This window comes from Heptranchias perlo, chromosome 36 (assembly GCF_035084215.1).
Source record: "Heptranchias perlo isolate sHepPer1 chromosome 36, sHepPer1.hap1, whole genome shotgun sequence".
Classification (NCBI taxonomy): domain Eukaryota; kingdom Metazoa; phylum Chordata; class Chondrichthyes; order Hexanchiformes; family Hexanchidae; genus Heptranchias; species Heptranchias perlo.
Genome location: NC_090360.1, coordinates 18,603,892 through 18,621,955, shown reverse-complemented (window position 1 = coordinate 18,621,955; position 18,064 = coordinate 18,603,892). Strand labels below are relative to the sequence as shown.

Genomic DNA, 18,064 nt, shown 5'->3' with positions numbered 1-18,064 from the left:
TCATGGGGTCCAGAGTCAATGTTGAGGACTCCCAGGGCCACTCCCTCCTGACTGTATATCACTGTACCGCCACCTCTGGTGGGTCTGTCCTGCCGGTGGGACAGGACATACCCAGGGATGGTGATGGAAGAGTCTGGGACGTTGGCTGAAAGATATGATTCTGTGAGTATGGCTGTGTCAGGCTGTTGCTTGACTGGTCTGTGGGACAGCTCTCCCAATTTTGGCACAAGTCCCCAGATGTTAGTAAGGAGGACCTTGCAGGGTCGACTGGGCTTGGTGTTTTGCCGTTGTCGTGTCCGGTGCCTAGTGGTCCGATGCCGGGTGGTCCGTCCGGTTTTATTCTTATTATGACTTTTCGTAGCGAGATTTTACAACTGAGTGGCTTGCTAGGCCATTTCAGAGGGCAATTAAGAATCAACCACATTGCTGTGGGTCTGGACATTAGAGAGAAGGGAACCTCACAGGGGGAAAGGCCTTGGTCTCCTTACCTAAGAAAGGATATACATGCCATAGAGGGAGTGCAGCGAAGGTTCACCAGACTGATTCCTGGGATGGCAGGACTGTTGTATGAGGAGAGATTGGGTCGACTCGGCCTGTATTCACTTGAGTTTAGAAGAATGAGAGGGGATCTCATTGAAACGTATAAAATTCTGACAGGGCTAGACAGACTGGATGCAGGGAGGATGTTTCCTCTGGCTGGGGGGGGTCCAGAACGAGGGGTCACAGTCTCAGGATATGGGGTCGGACATTTAGGACTGAGATGAGGAGAAATTTCTTCACTCAGAGGGTGGTGAACCTGTGGAATTCTCTACCACAGAAGGCTGTGGAGGCCAAGTCACTAAATATATTTAAGAAGGAGCTGGATAGATTTCTAGACACAAAAGGCATCAAGGGGTATGGGGAGAGAGCGGGAATATGGTATTGAGATAGAGGATCAGCCATGATCATATTGAATGGCGGAGCAGGCTCTGCCTACTCCTGCTCCTATTTTCTATGTTTCTATACCAATACAGATGATTTTCTCCCCTTCTTTCCTGATGGCACTGGTTCTTGCTGGGACATGATTCCACGGATCCCAGCTGCCCTCTGCTCCCACATCCAAGTAATCGTTCTTCATGTGGTGAACCGAGGCACAGAGGGGGTGATTTTAACCTTTGGTGATAGTGTAAGTTAAGTGTAGAACGGACGGCCAATCCGATTTCGCTCGTTTTACACTATCGCCAAAAGTTAAACTTACCCCTCGCTTGTTTGTGGGCTATCAGTCCATGGAAGGCATCACAGCTGACCCTGACGTGGTCCTCGCCTAAGCACAACACAAGCGATCAGAAGCTTGTGTCCGGAGTCCGGGTTTCACTTACCCTCTCTAGCACCGGAACTGATGCCGCAACAAATATTGGTTAACCCTGGGCCAATCCTGGGCTTTTGTAGCTACAAAAGGTGACACATTTACCCACGAGGCCGTTGGGGGAGCCCGTTCAGTTGGGTTGCCAACTCTGATTGGACATATTCCTGGAGGTATCATCACATGACCTCTCACCCCCAACCATCCTGCGCAGTCAAACAGCCTTTTCTCCCCCCATCTTCAATATTTTTATGAACTAATAAACGAAAGTGTTCAAAGAAAATGAACAAAAAAAACCACATTCATAGGGGGCCAATGATTTTTTTTCTCCCGGGCAGCATCCTGGCAATTAATCTTTAATTCCTGGAGACTCCAGGATAATCCTGGAGAGTTGGCAACCCTACTGTTCAGTCATTCTTCTGGACACTGATTTTTTCTTTTGCCGCCATTATTCCTACATAAGATCCCAATTTTTTCCTCAGATGCAGAAAGTAAAATGAAGTCCTCTGAAATTGTCCACATGGAGAGGCCGAGTTACATCTAGGCCGAGTCCACTAGGGATGGGGTACCAGCAGCACAATCCAGCATGCAATTGGTGTAGTGCTGCTACAACTCATCTTATATTTGTCTTTAAGAAACTTCTAGGATACAAAAGTGGTTTTCAAAAGATGAGAGTAAATCATATTAGACAAGGAAAACTGCCATGCCTTAACTTAGGCCCAGGTTAGGGCTGCAAGTCTTGGAGGCCCCCTGTTACCCTGGTAACAGATGCCCCTGTTCGATGAACAAGCAGCAGTTGCTCTATATAACCCCACGTGAGAAACAGGACAGAACATCCATTAATATAGGAAATAACTGTTGCAATTGATGACAGACACATTTTTAAACTCTTTTCCTGGTACGTTTCTTGATGTAGGTGTCGTTCTGTGAACATCTTTCAGATGGGCACTGCGACGTTCAACACACACCTGTTGGACCTGAAGATAATGGAAGTTAGACGGAGTTCAATCAACGCAATGACTTGTTTTCCAATTTTCTCCCCTCCTATCTTCAAGGTGCTGACTCAGATTGGGGTACAACTGCCCACTAGTACCTCACCCAAATGTGAACACAGTGAGGTACATGAGGACCACACAGCCGAGCCTGATCCTGTCCTTAACCCACATCCACACACATATGCACACTTGCGCGCACAAACATACGCACATGCACACCCCCGCACACACCCACATGCACACACATATACCTGCGCACACCCACATATACCTGTGCAAACCAACACGCACACATACATACTCATGTGCACACCCACATATACCTGCGCACACCCACATATACCTGTGCAAACCAACACGCACACATACATACTCATGTGCACACCCACATATACCTGCGCACACCCACATATACCTGTGCAAACCAACACGCACACATACATACTCATGTGCACACCCACATATACCTGCGTGCGCGCACACATACAAGCACACACTTTCCAGCAGGAGTTCTTTTAGTCCAGTAGTGGCCAGCTAACTGAGCACAAACTGGGGATGGAATTTGGACCCTTGTGGTACCAGACCAGGTAATGCCTTTCCCAACCAAACCCTCAGCGAACCTTTAAAACAAAGGGAAGACTTTTGATTCTTGTAAAGGTTTTCCCTCCCCCTCCAATTCTCCCCTCCCCCCGCCCCGCCAAGCTTCTCTTCCGAGTATTCTGACTCCTTGCTTGGCACCAAATTAGGGTTTGGTTTGCGCCCTGGACCATGCCCACTAGGGGCCGGTTGAGATTTACCAAATGTATAAATACAAATTGGGATCTCAACCGGCCTCCAGTGGGCATGGTCCCAGGATGCAAACCAGACCCAAACTTGGCATCAATTAAGGGACAAATGTATGACCGGTGAGTGAAATGGAAAAGTGTGACACTGGTATACTTGGGGGTGCTCTTCTGAAATTTGGGGCAGGGGGGCAAATTTGTCAGGGCAGAGTAGATTAAGCTTGACTCGCCATCGAACCAGTGCAGCACCTGACCTGTCAGTGCTTTCATGCTGACCCTTGGTGCCTGAAATGCGAATGTGGTCCATCTCCCAGCCCAACCACCCTCATCCCGATGAGCGCAAAATTAACTGATGACAAAAGGGGAAAAAAAAAGTCACTCCACAAACTGCACGCACCACTTTCAAAAATGTCCACGGTCGGAGCTCCTAGCTGAAGTGGAGAGTTTGAAGCCTCGATGAGACTGAGCAGGACTGACACTTCAGCCTCGAGGTAATTGACCGTTTGTTCTATATTCTGAGAGAGGAAAAAAAAAAGCAAAAATCAATCACAACTCATCTAGCGCTGGCTAGTAAAACTTGCAGTTATATAGTGCCTTGCATGATCTCAGGATGTCCCAAAGCACTTTATAGCCAATGAAGTAATTTTGAAGTGTAGCCACCGTTGTAATGTAGGAAATGCGGCAGCCAATTTGTACACAGCAAGCTCCCACAAACAGCAATGTGACAATGACCAGGTAATCTGTTTTAGTGACGTTGATTGAGGGATAAATATTGGCCAGGACACCGGGAGAACTCCCCTGTTCTTCTTTGAATAGCACCATGGGATATTTTGCACCACCTGAGAGGGCAGATGAGGCCTTGGTTTAATATTTCATCCGAAAGATGGCACCACTGACAGTGCAGCACTCCCCCAGTACTGCACTTGAGTGTCAGCCTGGATTATGTGTTTAATTCTGCGAATGGGAAGTAGACATTATGTAATGTGGTAGACATTACAGATAGGCTGTAAACAACAAAGCAGAGAAATGTTCACCTCAAGAAGCTACAGTGGATTGATACTGATTTATGGGACAACTGGGCTTTAGTCAGTTAAAGGTGCAATGCATCAAAGGAGAACATTCTCTTTATTGTCACTTGTAAGTCTTCGACATAAATGAACAGTGTTTTTTAATGTCAGATGCATCTTCATTTCAAACTAAGAATATGGAGAGAAAGACTTGCATTTATATAGCAACTTTCACAACCTCAGGTCGTACTAAAATGCTTTACAGCCAATTTGTGCACAGCAAGGTCCCACAAACAGCTAGATAATCTGTTTTTAGTGATGTTGATTAAACCCAGGAAAAACTCCCCTGCTCTTCTTCAAATCAGTGCCATGGGATGTTTTATGTCCATCTGAGAGGGCAGATGGGGCCTCAGCTTAATGTCTCATCTTGAAAGACTGCACCTCTGACAGTGCGGCACTCCTTCAGTACTGAACTAAAGTGTCAGCTGAGATTTTGTGCTCGAGTCTCTAGAGCGGGACTTGAACTCATAACCTCCTGACCCAGGGGCAGGAGCGCTACCATTGAATCACAGCTAACAGTCCCAACTGAAGTGTTAGCCTGTCTCCTCTTTAAGATGCTGAGCGACCTACTGTGCATTTCCAACATGTTATGCTTTTATTTCAGGATCTTTTTATTGGAGATTGAGACATGTCTTTTTGCTTTTCCGAAGGCGGAAATCAACCATTATAGATTATGTTATGCATTTTCTAATCCAGTGTTGCTACACCCAACAGGGAATGGTCTCTGTTACCTTTTCTACAACATCCAACCGCTTGTGGAGTGCCTTGTCATGTTCACACCAGTCTGTGCCATTCCTCTGAGGCTCCGCTCCTGGAATAACCAGTGTCATCAGTGAATCAATAAGTTCATCCTCTCTCTCTGACTCGCTCGTTCTGCCCCTTTCCAGCAGTACAGGTAGTCAATGAATGTTTACTGGTAGCAGATGTAACTAAAAAATGGTTACCATATGTGAAAGTGAATTGTTTTAATTTCATTAGGGCCTTGCTCTGGTGTTGCATTCAGAGAGCTGCCACTGTATCATTGATCTGTATCTTAATAAACTGCCCCATCTCTTCACAGAGAAAAAAGAAAGACCTGCATTTATACAGCGCCTTTCATGACCTCAGGACGTCCCAAATCGCTAAGTGTAGGCACTGTTGTAATGTAGGAAACGCGGCAGCCAATTTGCACACAGCAAGGTCCCACAAACAGCAACGTGATAATGACCAGATAATTGTTTTTTTTAAAGTGGTGTTGGTTGAGGGATAAATGTTGGCCAGGACACGGGGAGAACTCCCCTGCTCTTCTTCAAAATAGCAGCATGGGATCTTTTACGTCCACCTGAGGCCTTGGTTTAACATCCCATCCTAAAGACAGCACCCCCAACAATGCAGCACTCCCTCAGTACTACATTGGAGTATCAGCCTGAATTTTATGCTTAAATGTCTAGAGTGGGACTTGAATCTACAACCTGCTAACTGAGAGGGAAGAGTGCTACCAAGTGAGCCACGACTGATACTCAACTGAGCAATACTGAATGCTTGGTGAAACCTTGTGTAAATGAAAATGTCTGCATGTTGTCCTTCACTCTCCAATCCCCATGTAACACATGCTGGGATATGATACTCATTCTCAGTGGGTAAATTCACTGTGTGATATTACTGAACCAGGGAAATCCCAGCTTGGATCCCTGCCAGGCAGAACAATGATGCCTAATTTGTCTTTTAAATCTAAATTCATAAGCTTTTAGAAAATATGTATATTAATATCAAGATTAAGATGGTCTGACATAGAACTACCCTTTTGAGTGATGACCTTTGTTCAAGCCAGTAATGAGGTCCCAGGTTCAGTGCCATACACTGGTCTTAACGCCAGAGGGCTCTCTTCACCACTGTAAACAAGGTCTCAGCTAGACCGGCCGTAAGAACTACAGCTGAGATAAGAGGAGGCTACGAGTTAATGCGGATCACACAGTTGTTTCTCTTCCAGCTCCAGTTTGTATTTTGAATAGTCAAAATACAAATGACAGAACTAGCAAGAGTCATAATCTTCTGCACGCATTCAGACTCTGTTATCATAAAAATTAAGTTATATAATAATGGCATTATAGTGTAACAAGAGCAGTGTAATCAGAACCACTTTGCACTGGGGAACATGTTACAAATGGGGGAACGTTATAATGATGGAATGTAATAAGGGCAAAATAATAGAAGCATGTTATAATAAGGAACTAGTTGCAATGATGGTTATAATGTAATCCAATATTAATGAGGGTGTTGTAATGGGCATGTAGTGTAACAAAAAACAAATTATAATGAGGGGGAAATGTAATTAAGGTGGTGCAACAGGGACCACATTGTAATTAATGTGGAATATAATAAGGGTCCAGGATTTGGAAACTGGGGTTGCCCTCGGTCAATCCTGGACCAACTGGGGGTCTAGGATCTGCTGTTTCTCGTCTGTCAGTTCTGAGACATGTTCAGAGTCTTGATTGCTGTCTCCTATTAATCTGTCCTGATGCACATTGAAGAACTGGGGCCATTGTCTCCCATGGTCATTCCTGGGGCGGATTGAGGAACTGGGGCCATTGTCTCCCATGGTCATTCCTGGGGCGGATTGAGGAACTGGGGCCATTGTCTCCCATGGTCATTCCTGGGGCGGATTGAGGAACTGGGGCCATTGTCTCCCATGGTCATTCCTGGGGCGGATTGAGGAACTGGGGCCATTGTCTCCCATGGTCATTCCTGGGGCAGATTGAGGAACTGAGGCCATTGTCTCCCATGGTCATCCCTGGGGCACTGTTTAGTACCTAGGGTCAATGGGAGAGACATTGGACCCTCCAGACAGGGATTCGCTCTGGTGATTTATCTCCCACTCTACTTTACAAAAAAATCTATTTTCTTTCTGTTATTTTCTTTTTTTTCTTTAGATTTTCTTTATTGAACATAAATTCTTTCAACCAAACACATTTCTCTTTCAATGTTTTGAACTTCCTGCTGCTTGTCTCTCTCCTTATAATTCCCAGCACTTTGCATTTTCATCTCTTCCTCTCTTCGTTGTAAATTAATTATGTTTCTATTTTTAAAAATGTTTCTATTCCCCCCTTTCTCATTACACCCAAAGATTTAATCCAACAAAAAAAAATCAAGTAATTTCAGCAAAAAGAGAAAAGACTGTGAAAAGCTTTGCAAAAGTAATGTTTACCTCAACACGCGGCTAGTTTAAGTAAATAAATCGCAAACTGCGAGAAACACTTAAAGACCCGCATCATCCGCAAAGTGACTACAGTGACCATCACCTACCGGCCAGGGTCAGTCCCAAGAGCAGCAGGATCCCAGCCAAGCCCCACACAACCTGCATATTGTGGGATAAACGTCGATTCCTGGGTCTTTCAATTTCCCCCTCTTCTTGTCTCCAGAATCCAAGCCCTACACGATGGACCTGGCAGGGAGAGAGAGGAAAAACAGTGCTGGACACCCTCCAGATTCCAGCTTCAAACTGCGCCCTTCCGTTTGAATTGCTGGCTGTGGCGGTGTTAGTCATTAACCACTCCTTCTCTAGGAGTGGTCTGTGGCTTATTCACTTCTCACTGTTTTTATTATGATTGTAACGTAGCTGGAAACTATTGCTAATAGCTCAAGTGAGACTCGAAATTTTATTTTTTGGCCACTAAAGTGTTTGGCTAAGGAATCCACGTGGGTAAAATTTCTTGGGGTGGGGGGGTCATTTTTTATTTTCATTGCTTGGGAGGGAAACCCACTCCAGCACATAATCTAGGCTGACCCTCCAGAGCAGTACTGAGGGAGTGCTGCACTGTCGGAGGTGCTGTCTTTCGGATGGGACGTTAAACCATGGTGCTATTTCGAAGATGAGCAGGGGAGTTCTCCTCAGTGTCCTAGCCAATATTTATCACTCAGCCAACATCACTAAAAGCTGGTCATTTATCGCATTGCTGTTTGTGGGACCTTGCTGTGCACAAATTGGCTGCCGCGTTTCCTACATTACAACAGTGACTACACATCAAAAAGTACTTCATTGGCTGTCTTCTAAACTATCCCAGTGGAACGCTCGCCCCTTATAGAACCTGCCGGATTTTCATTAATTGAAGTTAAAATCAGATGGGTAATCGCTCCTCCAGTTTACCGCCCAAGCGCTAAGGGTTAAAATGACCCCCGTCTGTTTGCCTACTATGGAATGCCCACTCTCTCCCATAGGGGCATACCCCACTTACCTAGACTCAGAGATCTTAGTCACGGATTGGCAGCAGCAAGGTTTAGGGACCTTGGTGATGTGCAAGGATGCTGCTGGAGTTACAGAGCACGCGTGAGTTTCCCACCACTTGTTGCAGGGCTATCTGGAGCCAGTTGGGAACAATTGCATCCTCCACCCCGGCCCCACCGCCGCAATGACAGATCTACTCCCCTAAGCTAGTTAATGAGCCAGACAGTGCCCAGACCTGCCTGGCTGAGGCGTTGCGTTAGCATGTCTGCCAAGGAGGATCGACTTGGTCCTGTTCTTCCATTGTTAAGCATGGAACTAACTTGATCCCAAAGAGACCGCACTTACTTTCCCCCAAAGTATGTCATTAGACAACTGACAAGTACGGACTTGAGACCTCACCAGGACCTGTTCTGGAGTGGCAAGAGGAGCACCACAGCTCACCATAAATTGTGTGAATGTATTGCCAGCATCCTCTTCACCATAGCATGGACGCCCACTGTTAATTTTTTAAAATCTTTTTTTTTTCTTTTTTTCCTTCTTTGTGTTTTAGGCCCCCCTTTTATAAGAAGGGGGGGCGCTGGTTAGGGTATGTTCATGTGCAGAAAAACCAAAAACCCCAAAATAAGTGTCAAATAAAATTTTATTATATCGGTCCAGGATGCACTCCAGTCCCTGCGGTGCCCACCGGTCGCGGAAAGCCCACTGTTAATTGTATCCATGTGATTTATATCAATTAGTGTTAATTGTATTCAGATGGTGCGAATCAATTGGGAACTCTCGTATCCATTTATAAGAGAGCTGATCTAGGGTGTGGGTTGGGAGTAATGTGGAGCTCTGTGAATAAAGACTTGGAAGCAACTAAAGACTAGGCTCTAGTATTCGATCCTTCGCCACCTGGCTATCCAGTTTATAACACCCACCATACCCCATTGAACAGTGGTCCCTCAGTTGGAGGGGGCTAAGATTGCTTCTTTGCAATTGAAACCCTGGCAGGCTCTAAACCATGGATATTTTAGTGCATGTTCTCAAATCCAGCCTCCAAATAATGTTCTCATGAAGGGTCCACACCTGAAATGTTAACTTTTCTCTTCTCTCCACAGGTGCTGACTGACGTGCTGAGCGTTTTCAGCATTTTCTGGTTTTGCTTCAGATTTCCGGCATCTGCCATATTTGTTTTTTTTGTTTCCAGCCTTCTAGCTGTTGATAGCTCAAGGCTCAGAGTTTTCTCATCAACTATATGAAGGAGATCTGCCTAATGCAAGCTGGAAGTACAGAACAGACTTGAAATTAGAAAGACTTTCCCCTTCACTGAGTCGTGGATCTGCGGAGTGGACTTACCATTAGAGGAGGTATTAATACCTGTAAAACAGAGCTGGATAAATATCTGTTTGGGATTGTGACTGAAACTTCCAAGGCCAAGTGCAGATACCAATGACTGAATGCAATGGGGAAGTCAATGGCTATTGAGCTGCTGGGCAGTGGGACTGTTGCACTAATGAAGAAATCTAACCCTTAAGGGAGTCCCATCGTGCCTTTATTTTCCCTTCCTCAAGACAACTAAGTCATCGCACCCAGGATCTACCTGATCAATTTAGCTCATGGTTGCACACAATTAAGTTAATGGTCTAAGGAATTGCAACAGAATTGTAAGATGCAATGATACAGTAACAATGGCCCCCTTTCATTTATATAGCGTCTTAACATAGAAAAACATCCCAAGCGCTTCACAGAAGCGTAATCAAAAATGGACACCAAGCCAAGGAAGGAGCTATTAGGAGGGGTGACCAAAGAATTTGGCTAAAGAGATGGATTTCAAGGAGGATCTTAAAGGAAGAGAGGGAGGTGGAGGTGTTTAGGGAGGTAATTTCAGAGTGTGGGGCCTAGACTACTGAAGGCTTGGTTGCCAATGGTGAGGTGAAGGGAGGGGTGGATGCACAATGGCAATGCAAAGTGTGTTGCGACACAGAGGCGACTGTATATGGCCGTCCTGTTCAACCTCACTCCTGAACACACAAAAGTCTCCTGGGCACTTTATAAACTTACTTTTCAATGTTTTTAATGATAGATAAAAGCATAACTCCTTTATGGCTGACTTTAGTCTGCTGCAGCCAGCATTACAACTTGAGTCTGCCAACTGTGGACTGCATTATGCTTATAAGCTTCTAGTGTGAGATGATAACAATTAAGAATTGCCCATTTAACAGTGTTATAGGCTGTACTGATTTTAAGGTCTACTGTCGGTGATTACCCAACAAGTGAGGACAGTGGGTGAGGTTCCTCCCAGCAACATTTTGCTTAAAAGTATTCAGGCATCATGAAGTTGTGAGCAACAAGACTAATCATCTATTGGGATTCATCTGAAGCGTATTTGACTCTAAGTCTAAAACAAGTTATTTTCACTTTTTTAGATCCTTAGCGAGGGCACACTTGAAATACGTGGGGATTTTCACCCTCACTCCAACAAGCCAATTTGTGCACAGCAAGGTCCCACAAACAGCAACAAGATAATGATTTATTGATGTTGGTTGAGGGACAGATTCCTGAGAAACTGCACCTTGGAGCACCCTATGAGAAGGGCATATCTCCTGTTGAATTGACTGAGTGCTGCCACTTTATCATCAACCAGTTTCTCAGACGCACAGGTGAGGTCCCCTGTCCCCTATTGCATGTAAAGGCTGGAGATACTGATGAGCTTCTACAGAGGTTTGTGAAATGTGGCCTTGGAAAAAGGAATCGTCCGATACTCTCCACAATGAATTGCGTGTCTAGCAGCAAAGGTGCAGAAGGAAAAAAAGATTGGGGTGTGATTTTATCAACCATTGTGTCAGCTGTGGCTCAGTTGGTAGCACTCTTGCGTTTGAGTCAAAAGGTTGTGGGTTCAAGTCCCACTCAAGACTTGTTTTCAAAATCCAGGCTGACACTTCAATATAGAACTGAGGGAGTGCTGCATTGTCGGAGGTGCTGTCTTTTGGATGAGAGGGTAAAACGATGCCCCGTCTGCCCTCTCAGGTGGATGTAAAAGATACCATGACACTATTTTGAAGAAGATTAGGGGAGTTCTCCCTGGTGTCCTAGCCAATATTTATCTCTCAACCAACACCACTAAAAACAAATTATTTGGACATTATCCCATTGCTATTTGTGGGACCTTGCTGTGCGCAAATTGGCTGCCATGTTTGTTACATTACAACAGTGACTACACTTCAAAAAGTACTTCATTGGCTGTAAAGCGCTTTGGGACGTCCTGAGGTTGTGAAAGGCGCTGTATAAAGGTAAGTCTTTCTCTTTTTCTTTCTGTTATCAACCAGAACTAATAAAGCTCAACTTGATTATAAATCAGAACATGCTATTTTCACCTTGCAGAACGCATTTGTGAGATATGTAGAAAGTTGTATGCAATTTTGGACATCGTACCTTCTCACTGATGCATTGAAGAGTGACTGGAGAAGGTTAACAAGGATCTTTGTACCTGAGGTTCTGAGCTCCAAGGGCCATGGGACGTTTTACTGCGTTAAAGGCGCTATATAAATGCAAGTTGTTGTCGTCGTTGTTGAACTATGAAGACCAATTATTGAGCTGAAATATTTTTCCTAGTAGAAAAGAAAATGGAAGAGGACACGATTCACGTCTTTAAAATGATGAGCGTAGTGGGTTAAGGTAGCCGCAAATAGGTGATTTAACTTGCCATGTGATAACAGAAGAAAAGGCCCTGAGTCTGCAGCATTCTTACAGCAAGGCTAGAGATTGATATAACTCCTTTCAAAAGGAATGTTGTGTAAAAATGGGATTCAAGGTTCCTCGTTGTTCCTGATTCTTTGTTCATTTCCGTGCAGAAAAGATCCAAAACTCTTTTAAAATATGCCCTGAGCAGAAGTTGACTAAAAGGCGTTTGCTTTTCAGGACAGTCCTCCATGCTGAGAGACCCCCATGCTGAGAGTCCCCCATGCTGTGAGAGTCCCCCATGCTGTGAGAGTCCCCCATGCTGTGAGAGTCCCCCATGCTGTGAGAGTCCCCCATGCTGTGAGAGTCCCCCATGCTGTGAGAGTCCCCCATGCTGAGAGAGTCCCCCATGCTGTGAGAGTCCCCCATGCTAAGAGAGTCCCCCATGCTGAGAGAGTCCCCCAAGCTGAGGAGGGGTCTATATCTGAAACGTTGACTTTTGCTCTTTCCACTGATGCTGACCATTTCCAGCGTTTCCTGTTTTTGTTTCAGATTTCCTGAATCTGCAGTATTTCACTTTTTGTCCACTCTGAGTTGTGATTCTGCAGACAGACAAATGGCAATTAATATGCGAGATGGGAAGTGGCTTCATTCAAACACTAAACAATAGGCAATTCATTAGCAACACTTGGTGATTCAGGAAGACGGTAGTACAGTGGTTATGTTACTGGACTAGTAATCCTTAGATGTTTGGACTAATAATTCAGAGACCGTGAGTTCATAATCCCACCATGGCAGTATATTTGAATTTGAGTTTTAAAAGAAATCTAGAAGATGACCATCAAGCTGTCGGGTTGTCATAAAAACCCAACTGGTGCGCTTTAGGGAAGGAAACCTGTCGTCCTTACCCAGTCTGGCCTGTATATGACTCCAGTTCCACGCCAATGTGATTGACTCTTAATTGGCCTCTGGAGTGGCTTAACAAGCCACTCAGTTAGAAGAACTCCCATCACCATCTTCTCAGGGCAACTAGGAATGGGCAATAAATGTGGCCTTTCCAGCGATGCCCACATCCTGAGAATGAATTAAAATTAAAATGTTGGTGTTGACAAAGTCTTCTGATCTCCGTGGAGATCTGAGGACAATTGTAACCACTTTCCCCCAAACACTGAGGACAATTGTAACCCATTCCCCTCTGACACTGTGGACAATTCAAGCCCCTTCTCCTCTGACACTGTGGACAATTGTAGCCCCTTTCCCCCAAAACACTGTGGTCTTGCCCCTTTTCTAGCTCCTTCCACTCTCACCCACTACCTTGTCCAAGGTTGTAGGCTTTATCCACTAAGTCACTGGGAAATCCCAATTATCAGAATTTTAAAAATATCAAACATTTAAGTTGATTCTATAGAACTCTGCTGTTGGGATAAGCAGAGTGCAGATATAAACAGAGATGTTATGGCCATGTTACGGCCAAAAGTTCATGGCATGTGCCAGATTGGATCCGTCTCTTCCCGTAGAGAGATGGTAAATCTCTAAAGCTTTAATAGTGCCGCTCAGTAAGGATGTCAGTAGTAACTAAACTTAGCAGTTCCCAAATTGACAGGGACAGCTTGGCAGGTGAAATAATCTCTTTAAATAGCGGCAGCAGCAGTCTTATGCTCAGTAGTTGCTGAGTGAACGAGGAAAACGGTTCCTCTCAGTACAAGTTGACGGTGTTAAACTCTGAATTCGATTCAAGTGCAACTCTTTGGTTTTTTTTATAAACTGCTTTAAGAGAACAAGGATATTCTAAAGTCGGGGTTTTTTGCTGTGATATTGCTGGTGTCTACATCTCCTAGGAAAACATGAATCTTGCTGCCCAGTTTCTGTTTTCGAAGTCCATGAGCAACAAACCTCCCAAGAAGACCTCTTCAGAAGACGAGGATTATGATCCCTTTTGGAAAAGGTTGGGTTGAACTTGTTGTTTTTAGGAATAGCCTGCCTTTCAAAGTCCTTCTCTGCCCCTCAGAACTTGTGGTTTGTAGGGAGCAGCACCATGTTACGGCCAAAAGTTCATGGCGTGTGCCAGATTGGATCTGTCTCTGGACCTCCTTCTCCTCCTCCTCCTCCTCCTCCTCTTTCTCCTCTACACTATGGTATTGTTGGAGTTCTGCTTCGCCTCTTTATTTTTACCGTTGGCCTTTTAATTAGGTAATTATTCTGAACGTTTGAAATGATTTGACAGGAATTCTAGAGGTTGAAGGGTCCAGAACAAGGGGACATAGATATAAGATTAAGTGAAAGAGATCTAGGACAGAGAGCCGGAGAACTTTCTTACACAAAGGGTTGTGAGGCTGTGGAATGCACTACCAGAGATAGTGATTAGGAACATAGGAACAGGAGTAGGCCACTCAGCCCCTCGAGCCTATTCCGCCATTAAATTAGATCATGGCTGATCTGTATCTTAACTCCATCTACCCGCCTTGGTTCTGTAACTCTTAATACCCCTACCTAACAAAAATTTATCAAATTTTGAAGCAGGTACCATGTTAACTTATAAATTAGATTGGTGGTTAAAGGAAAAGGGAATAAAGGGATATGGGAACAGGATGGGCACATGGGATTAGGACTACTGCTCATGTGGAAGATAAGCACCAACACATTGATTGGGCTGAACGGCCTGTTGCTTTGTTGTAATGTCTATGTAATTCTATGCAGCTTTCAAAATCACCTCATGGAAACCAACACATTCCTTCTGACCATCAATAGTTTTGAGTCAGGCTTGGCCGGTCCTTACAGACTAGCGGGACCTCTTGGAGGAGCGTGCAAGTGTTTGTGGCCAATTGAGAGGTTGCAAAAGTTTGTAGTAATGAAGGATACGTAGTAACAAAAGAATTGCAATGATAAGAAGGACTATAATAGTGAGGTAATTCTGGCAGGGTTGTTATGACAAGAAAATGAAAATAAACCAAAAATGTTGGTTTTCAGTTCAGACCTCCTGCATTTGAAGTTTTCTCTTTCTCCAATTTCTCACCTTTCTCTTTGTGTCGGTCTCTCTATTGTCTTTTCACCCTCTTACCTATTTGTATCTTCTGCTGTTCTTTCAATGTCTATTCATTGCTTCATTGAAATTATCTTTTATATCAATCCAACAATTTTCTATTAAGCAACTTCCAGGTCATTCGACCCATTGATTCTCTCGTATGATTGGAGTGTCTGTCATTTCTTCCCCCTCTCCTTTTTCCTCTACATTACTAAAATCTTTCCTTACCTCTTAGTTTTTGGTTCTGATGAAGGGTTTACATGTGAAACTTTAACCTGTCTTTTCTATTTACATACAACGGTTGACTTGCTGCGAATTTCCAGCAGATTGTGTTTATCATAACTGGAATTTTGTGATAGAATTTTAGCTGGGATTCTGAGGCAGGAGATGGGCGGAGAGCATGGAGAAAAGGGCCATTTGTGGAATTTCTCCGTGGATCCCGCCGATCTCCCGTCCAAGTTACGAAGGAGATTGGAAGAATCCCACAAGAGTTCAGGGCCAGAGACCTTTGTAATAGTAAAGTATGATAAGGACAGCTTTGTAATGGGAGCTTCTCATGGCATGATTTGTACTGGCAGGTTCTGATGAAAGGCCATTGACCAGAAACGTTAACTCTGTTTTTTCTCTCTCCACAGATGCTGTCTGACCTGCTGAGTGTTACCAGCACATTCTGTTTTTATTTCAGATTTCCATCTGCAGTTTTTGCTTCTGTTTTGTACTGATAGGATTATAATATCAAAATCATAATATCATTCCAAGCCTGTGAAGTAACCAGACCCACATACCCCAAGACCAAACAACTGTCTGAAATGGCACTGCAGTAAAATACTTTTCACCCAGTGCTGTTTCTTTGGTGGGAGCAGGAAGAGGGGATAGGGTGCAGGGGAGGAGGGGCCCTGTTTTGAATAACTTAACAAATAACTGATTTCTATAGAATCTTACAGCACAGGAAGGGCCATTCGGCCCATCGTGTCTGTGACGGCTCTTTGAATGAGCTATCCAATTAGTCCCACTCCCCTGCTCTTTCCCCATAGCTCTGCAAATTTTCCCTTTTCAAGTATTTATCCAATTCCCTTTTGAAAGTTACTATTAAATCTGCTTCCATCACCCTTTCAGGCAGTGCATTCCAGATCATAACAACTCGCTGCGTAAAAAAAGTTCTCCTCATCTCCCCTCTGGTTCTATGTTTTGATAATTAATAAAAATTTCTAATAGAAAGAAAGACTTATATTGTGCCTTACATGACCTCAGGATGTCCCAAAGTGCATTACAGCCAATGAAGTACTTTTGAAGTGTAGTCACTGTTGTAATTTAGGAAATGCAGAATCCAATTTGTGCACAGCAAGATCCCACAAACAGCAATGTGATAATGATCAGATAATCCGTTTTAGTGATGTTGATTGTTAATTCTTCTCTGCTATGAAATGCTTCTCCCTGATTGTAGAAGGACTTGCTCATGTCATTTCTCCCCAGCACTGATTGGTGCCTGCGGTACTCTTTCCATGGGTGCTGGCAGCCCTCCAGGACTTTGGCCAAGGGCCTGTTCTTCATGTGGGAGCCGGTGATCTAGTCTCTGCTCACCGGGGCTGTCTGGAGTGGGGCCTGAAACCTTCACCTTCTGTCTCAGATGTGGGAATACTACCGCTGAGCCTGGGGTCACTCTGTCCGGTTGTGAGTACCTCGCTGGATGTCAACCTAGTATTTAGAGACCATATTCTAGTCTCCACTCACCAGGGCTGTGTGAAGTGGGGCTCCAACCCTTCACCTTCTGCCTAAGAGGTGGAATACTACCACTTAGCCAAAGGCACACTACTGACCCTCAATATCAATATCTTCTACTCAGCATCTCCCACCAACTGTCCATTGCTTGCTTACTAGTGATGTACATGGAGCTGGATGGTGAGAGGATAACTCATTCGTACATGAGAGATCAGGTTAGCTCTTAAGCTCCTTCTATTTTGTGAATAGTGTCAAATGTGTCTTTCGTTATTTGGTACGTTCTTCTATCCTGTGTTCAACTGCTCCTAATTGGCTTTGTTTATTTCCAGCTTTGTTGAGCTCGTATGTGGAGACAAGTAGGTTCTTAGAGAGATTAATCTGCTTATTTTATTCAAGCACATTAAAGGTCAAGTGACAAGGTTGGCAGTTTTCTTCTACTTAGTGTATCTCCCCCATCCCCCCCTCCACAATTTTCTGCCTCCTCTCCTGGAAGTACCTGGTCTAGGTGGCCATTAATATTTGAGTACTGTTTTAACAGGTTATTCAACGATGGAGACATCACAACCAAACCCAACTATACCCGATGTTTGGGTGCGCGCGCGCACACACACACACACACACACACACAACATAGATCAATGACAACTTGCATTTATATAGTGCCTTTAATGTAGAAAAAGTCCCAAGATGCTTCATAGGAGCGCAATCAGACAAAAATTGACACTGAGCCAAACAAGGAGATATTAGGATGGGTGACTAAAAAGAGGAGGGTCTTAAAGGAGGGAAGGGAGGTGGAGAGGTGACCAGGGATTAAACCTGGAATCTTCCTGTCTGCATGACTGAGGTTCAAACAGGGATTTACTGCTAGCAACTTGCCAATGGGGGAGCCACACTTATTTAAGCTGTAATAGAACTGAGTGCTCGTCCCATGCTATAAGAATAAACAGGAGTTTTCAGTGAAAGAAAGGGACTGTAAAATATTTAAGAATATAGGGAGCAGTGTCAGGCCAACAGCCCCTATTAAATGTGTTACACATGGAGTATCATTGGAGAATTTAAAGCAATTAATGATTACTGTAAAAAAATTAAATTCAGTATCAGCCACGATATTGATACGAAGCGTTTTCTTAATATTCAGTACATGGTATTTTCTACTCTGTTAATATTATGGTGCTGCCTCTTCACCCCCCCCCCCCCCCCACCAAAACCACATCACTGGCCCTTTAACATATGTGAATAAACTGTTAGTTTGGTCCCTTGCACAAAGAGACTAGAG

The 18,064-nt window shown here is 44.3% G+C and overlaps 2 protein-coding genes across 4 annotated transcripts in view; one reads left to right on the top strand and one right to left on the bottom strand.

The window, feature by feature from the left end:
* Positions 1-106: 106 nt before the first annotated feature.
* LOC137304170 (placenta-specific protein 9-like) lies at positions 107-7,681 on the bottom strand. Its single transcript, XM_067972676.1, has 4 exons — positions 7,469-7,681; positions 4,918-4,997; positions 3,517-3,634; positions 107-2,319 (listed from the first exon to the last, which is right to left on the bottom strand). Exons 1-4 carry the CDS (start codon positions 7,524-7,526, stop codon positions 2,300-2,302), a joined length of 276 nt encoding a protein of 91 aa, XP_067828777.1. The 5' UTR covers positions 7,527-7,681; the 3' UTR covers positions 107-2,299.
* Positions 7,682-13,724: 6,043 nt separating this feature from the next.
* LOC137304168 (L-threonine ammonia-lyase) overlaps positions 13,725-18,064 on the top strand; it is a 38,549-nt gene continuing 34,209 nt past the window's right edge. Inside the window, exons 1-2 of one of the 3 annotated variants that reach the window (XM_067972673.1) lie at positions 13,999-14,237; positions 17,118-17,144. In XM_067972673.1, coding sequence (XP_067828774.1) covers positions 14,083-14,237; positions 17,118-17,144 — 182 coding nt within the window. In that variant the 5' untranslated portion in view covers positions 13,999-14,082. The other 2 variants (XM_067972675.1, XM_067972674.1) reach the window with 2 other exon arrangements.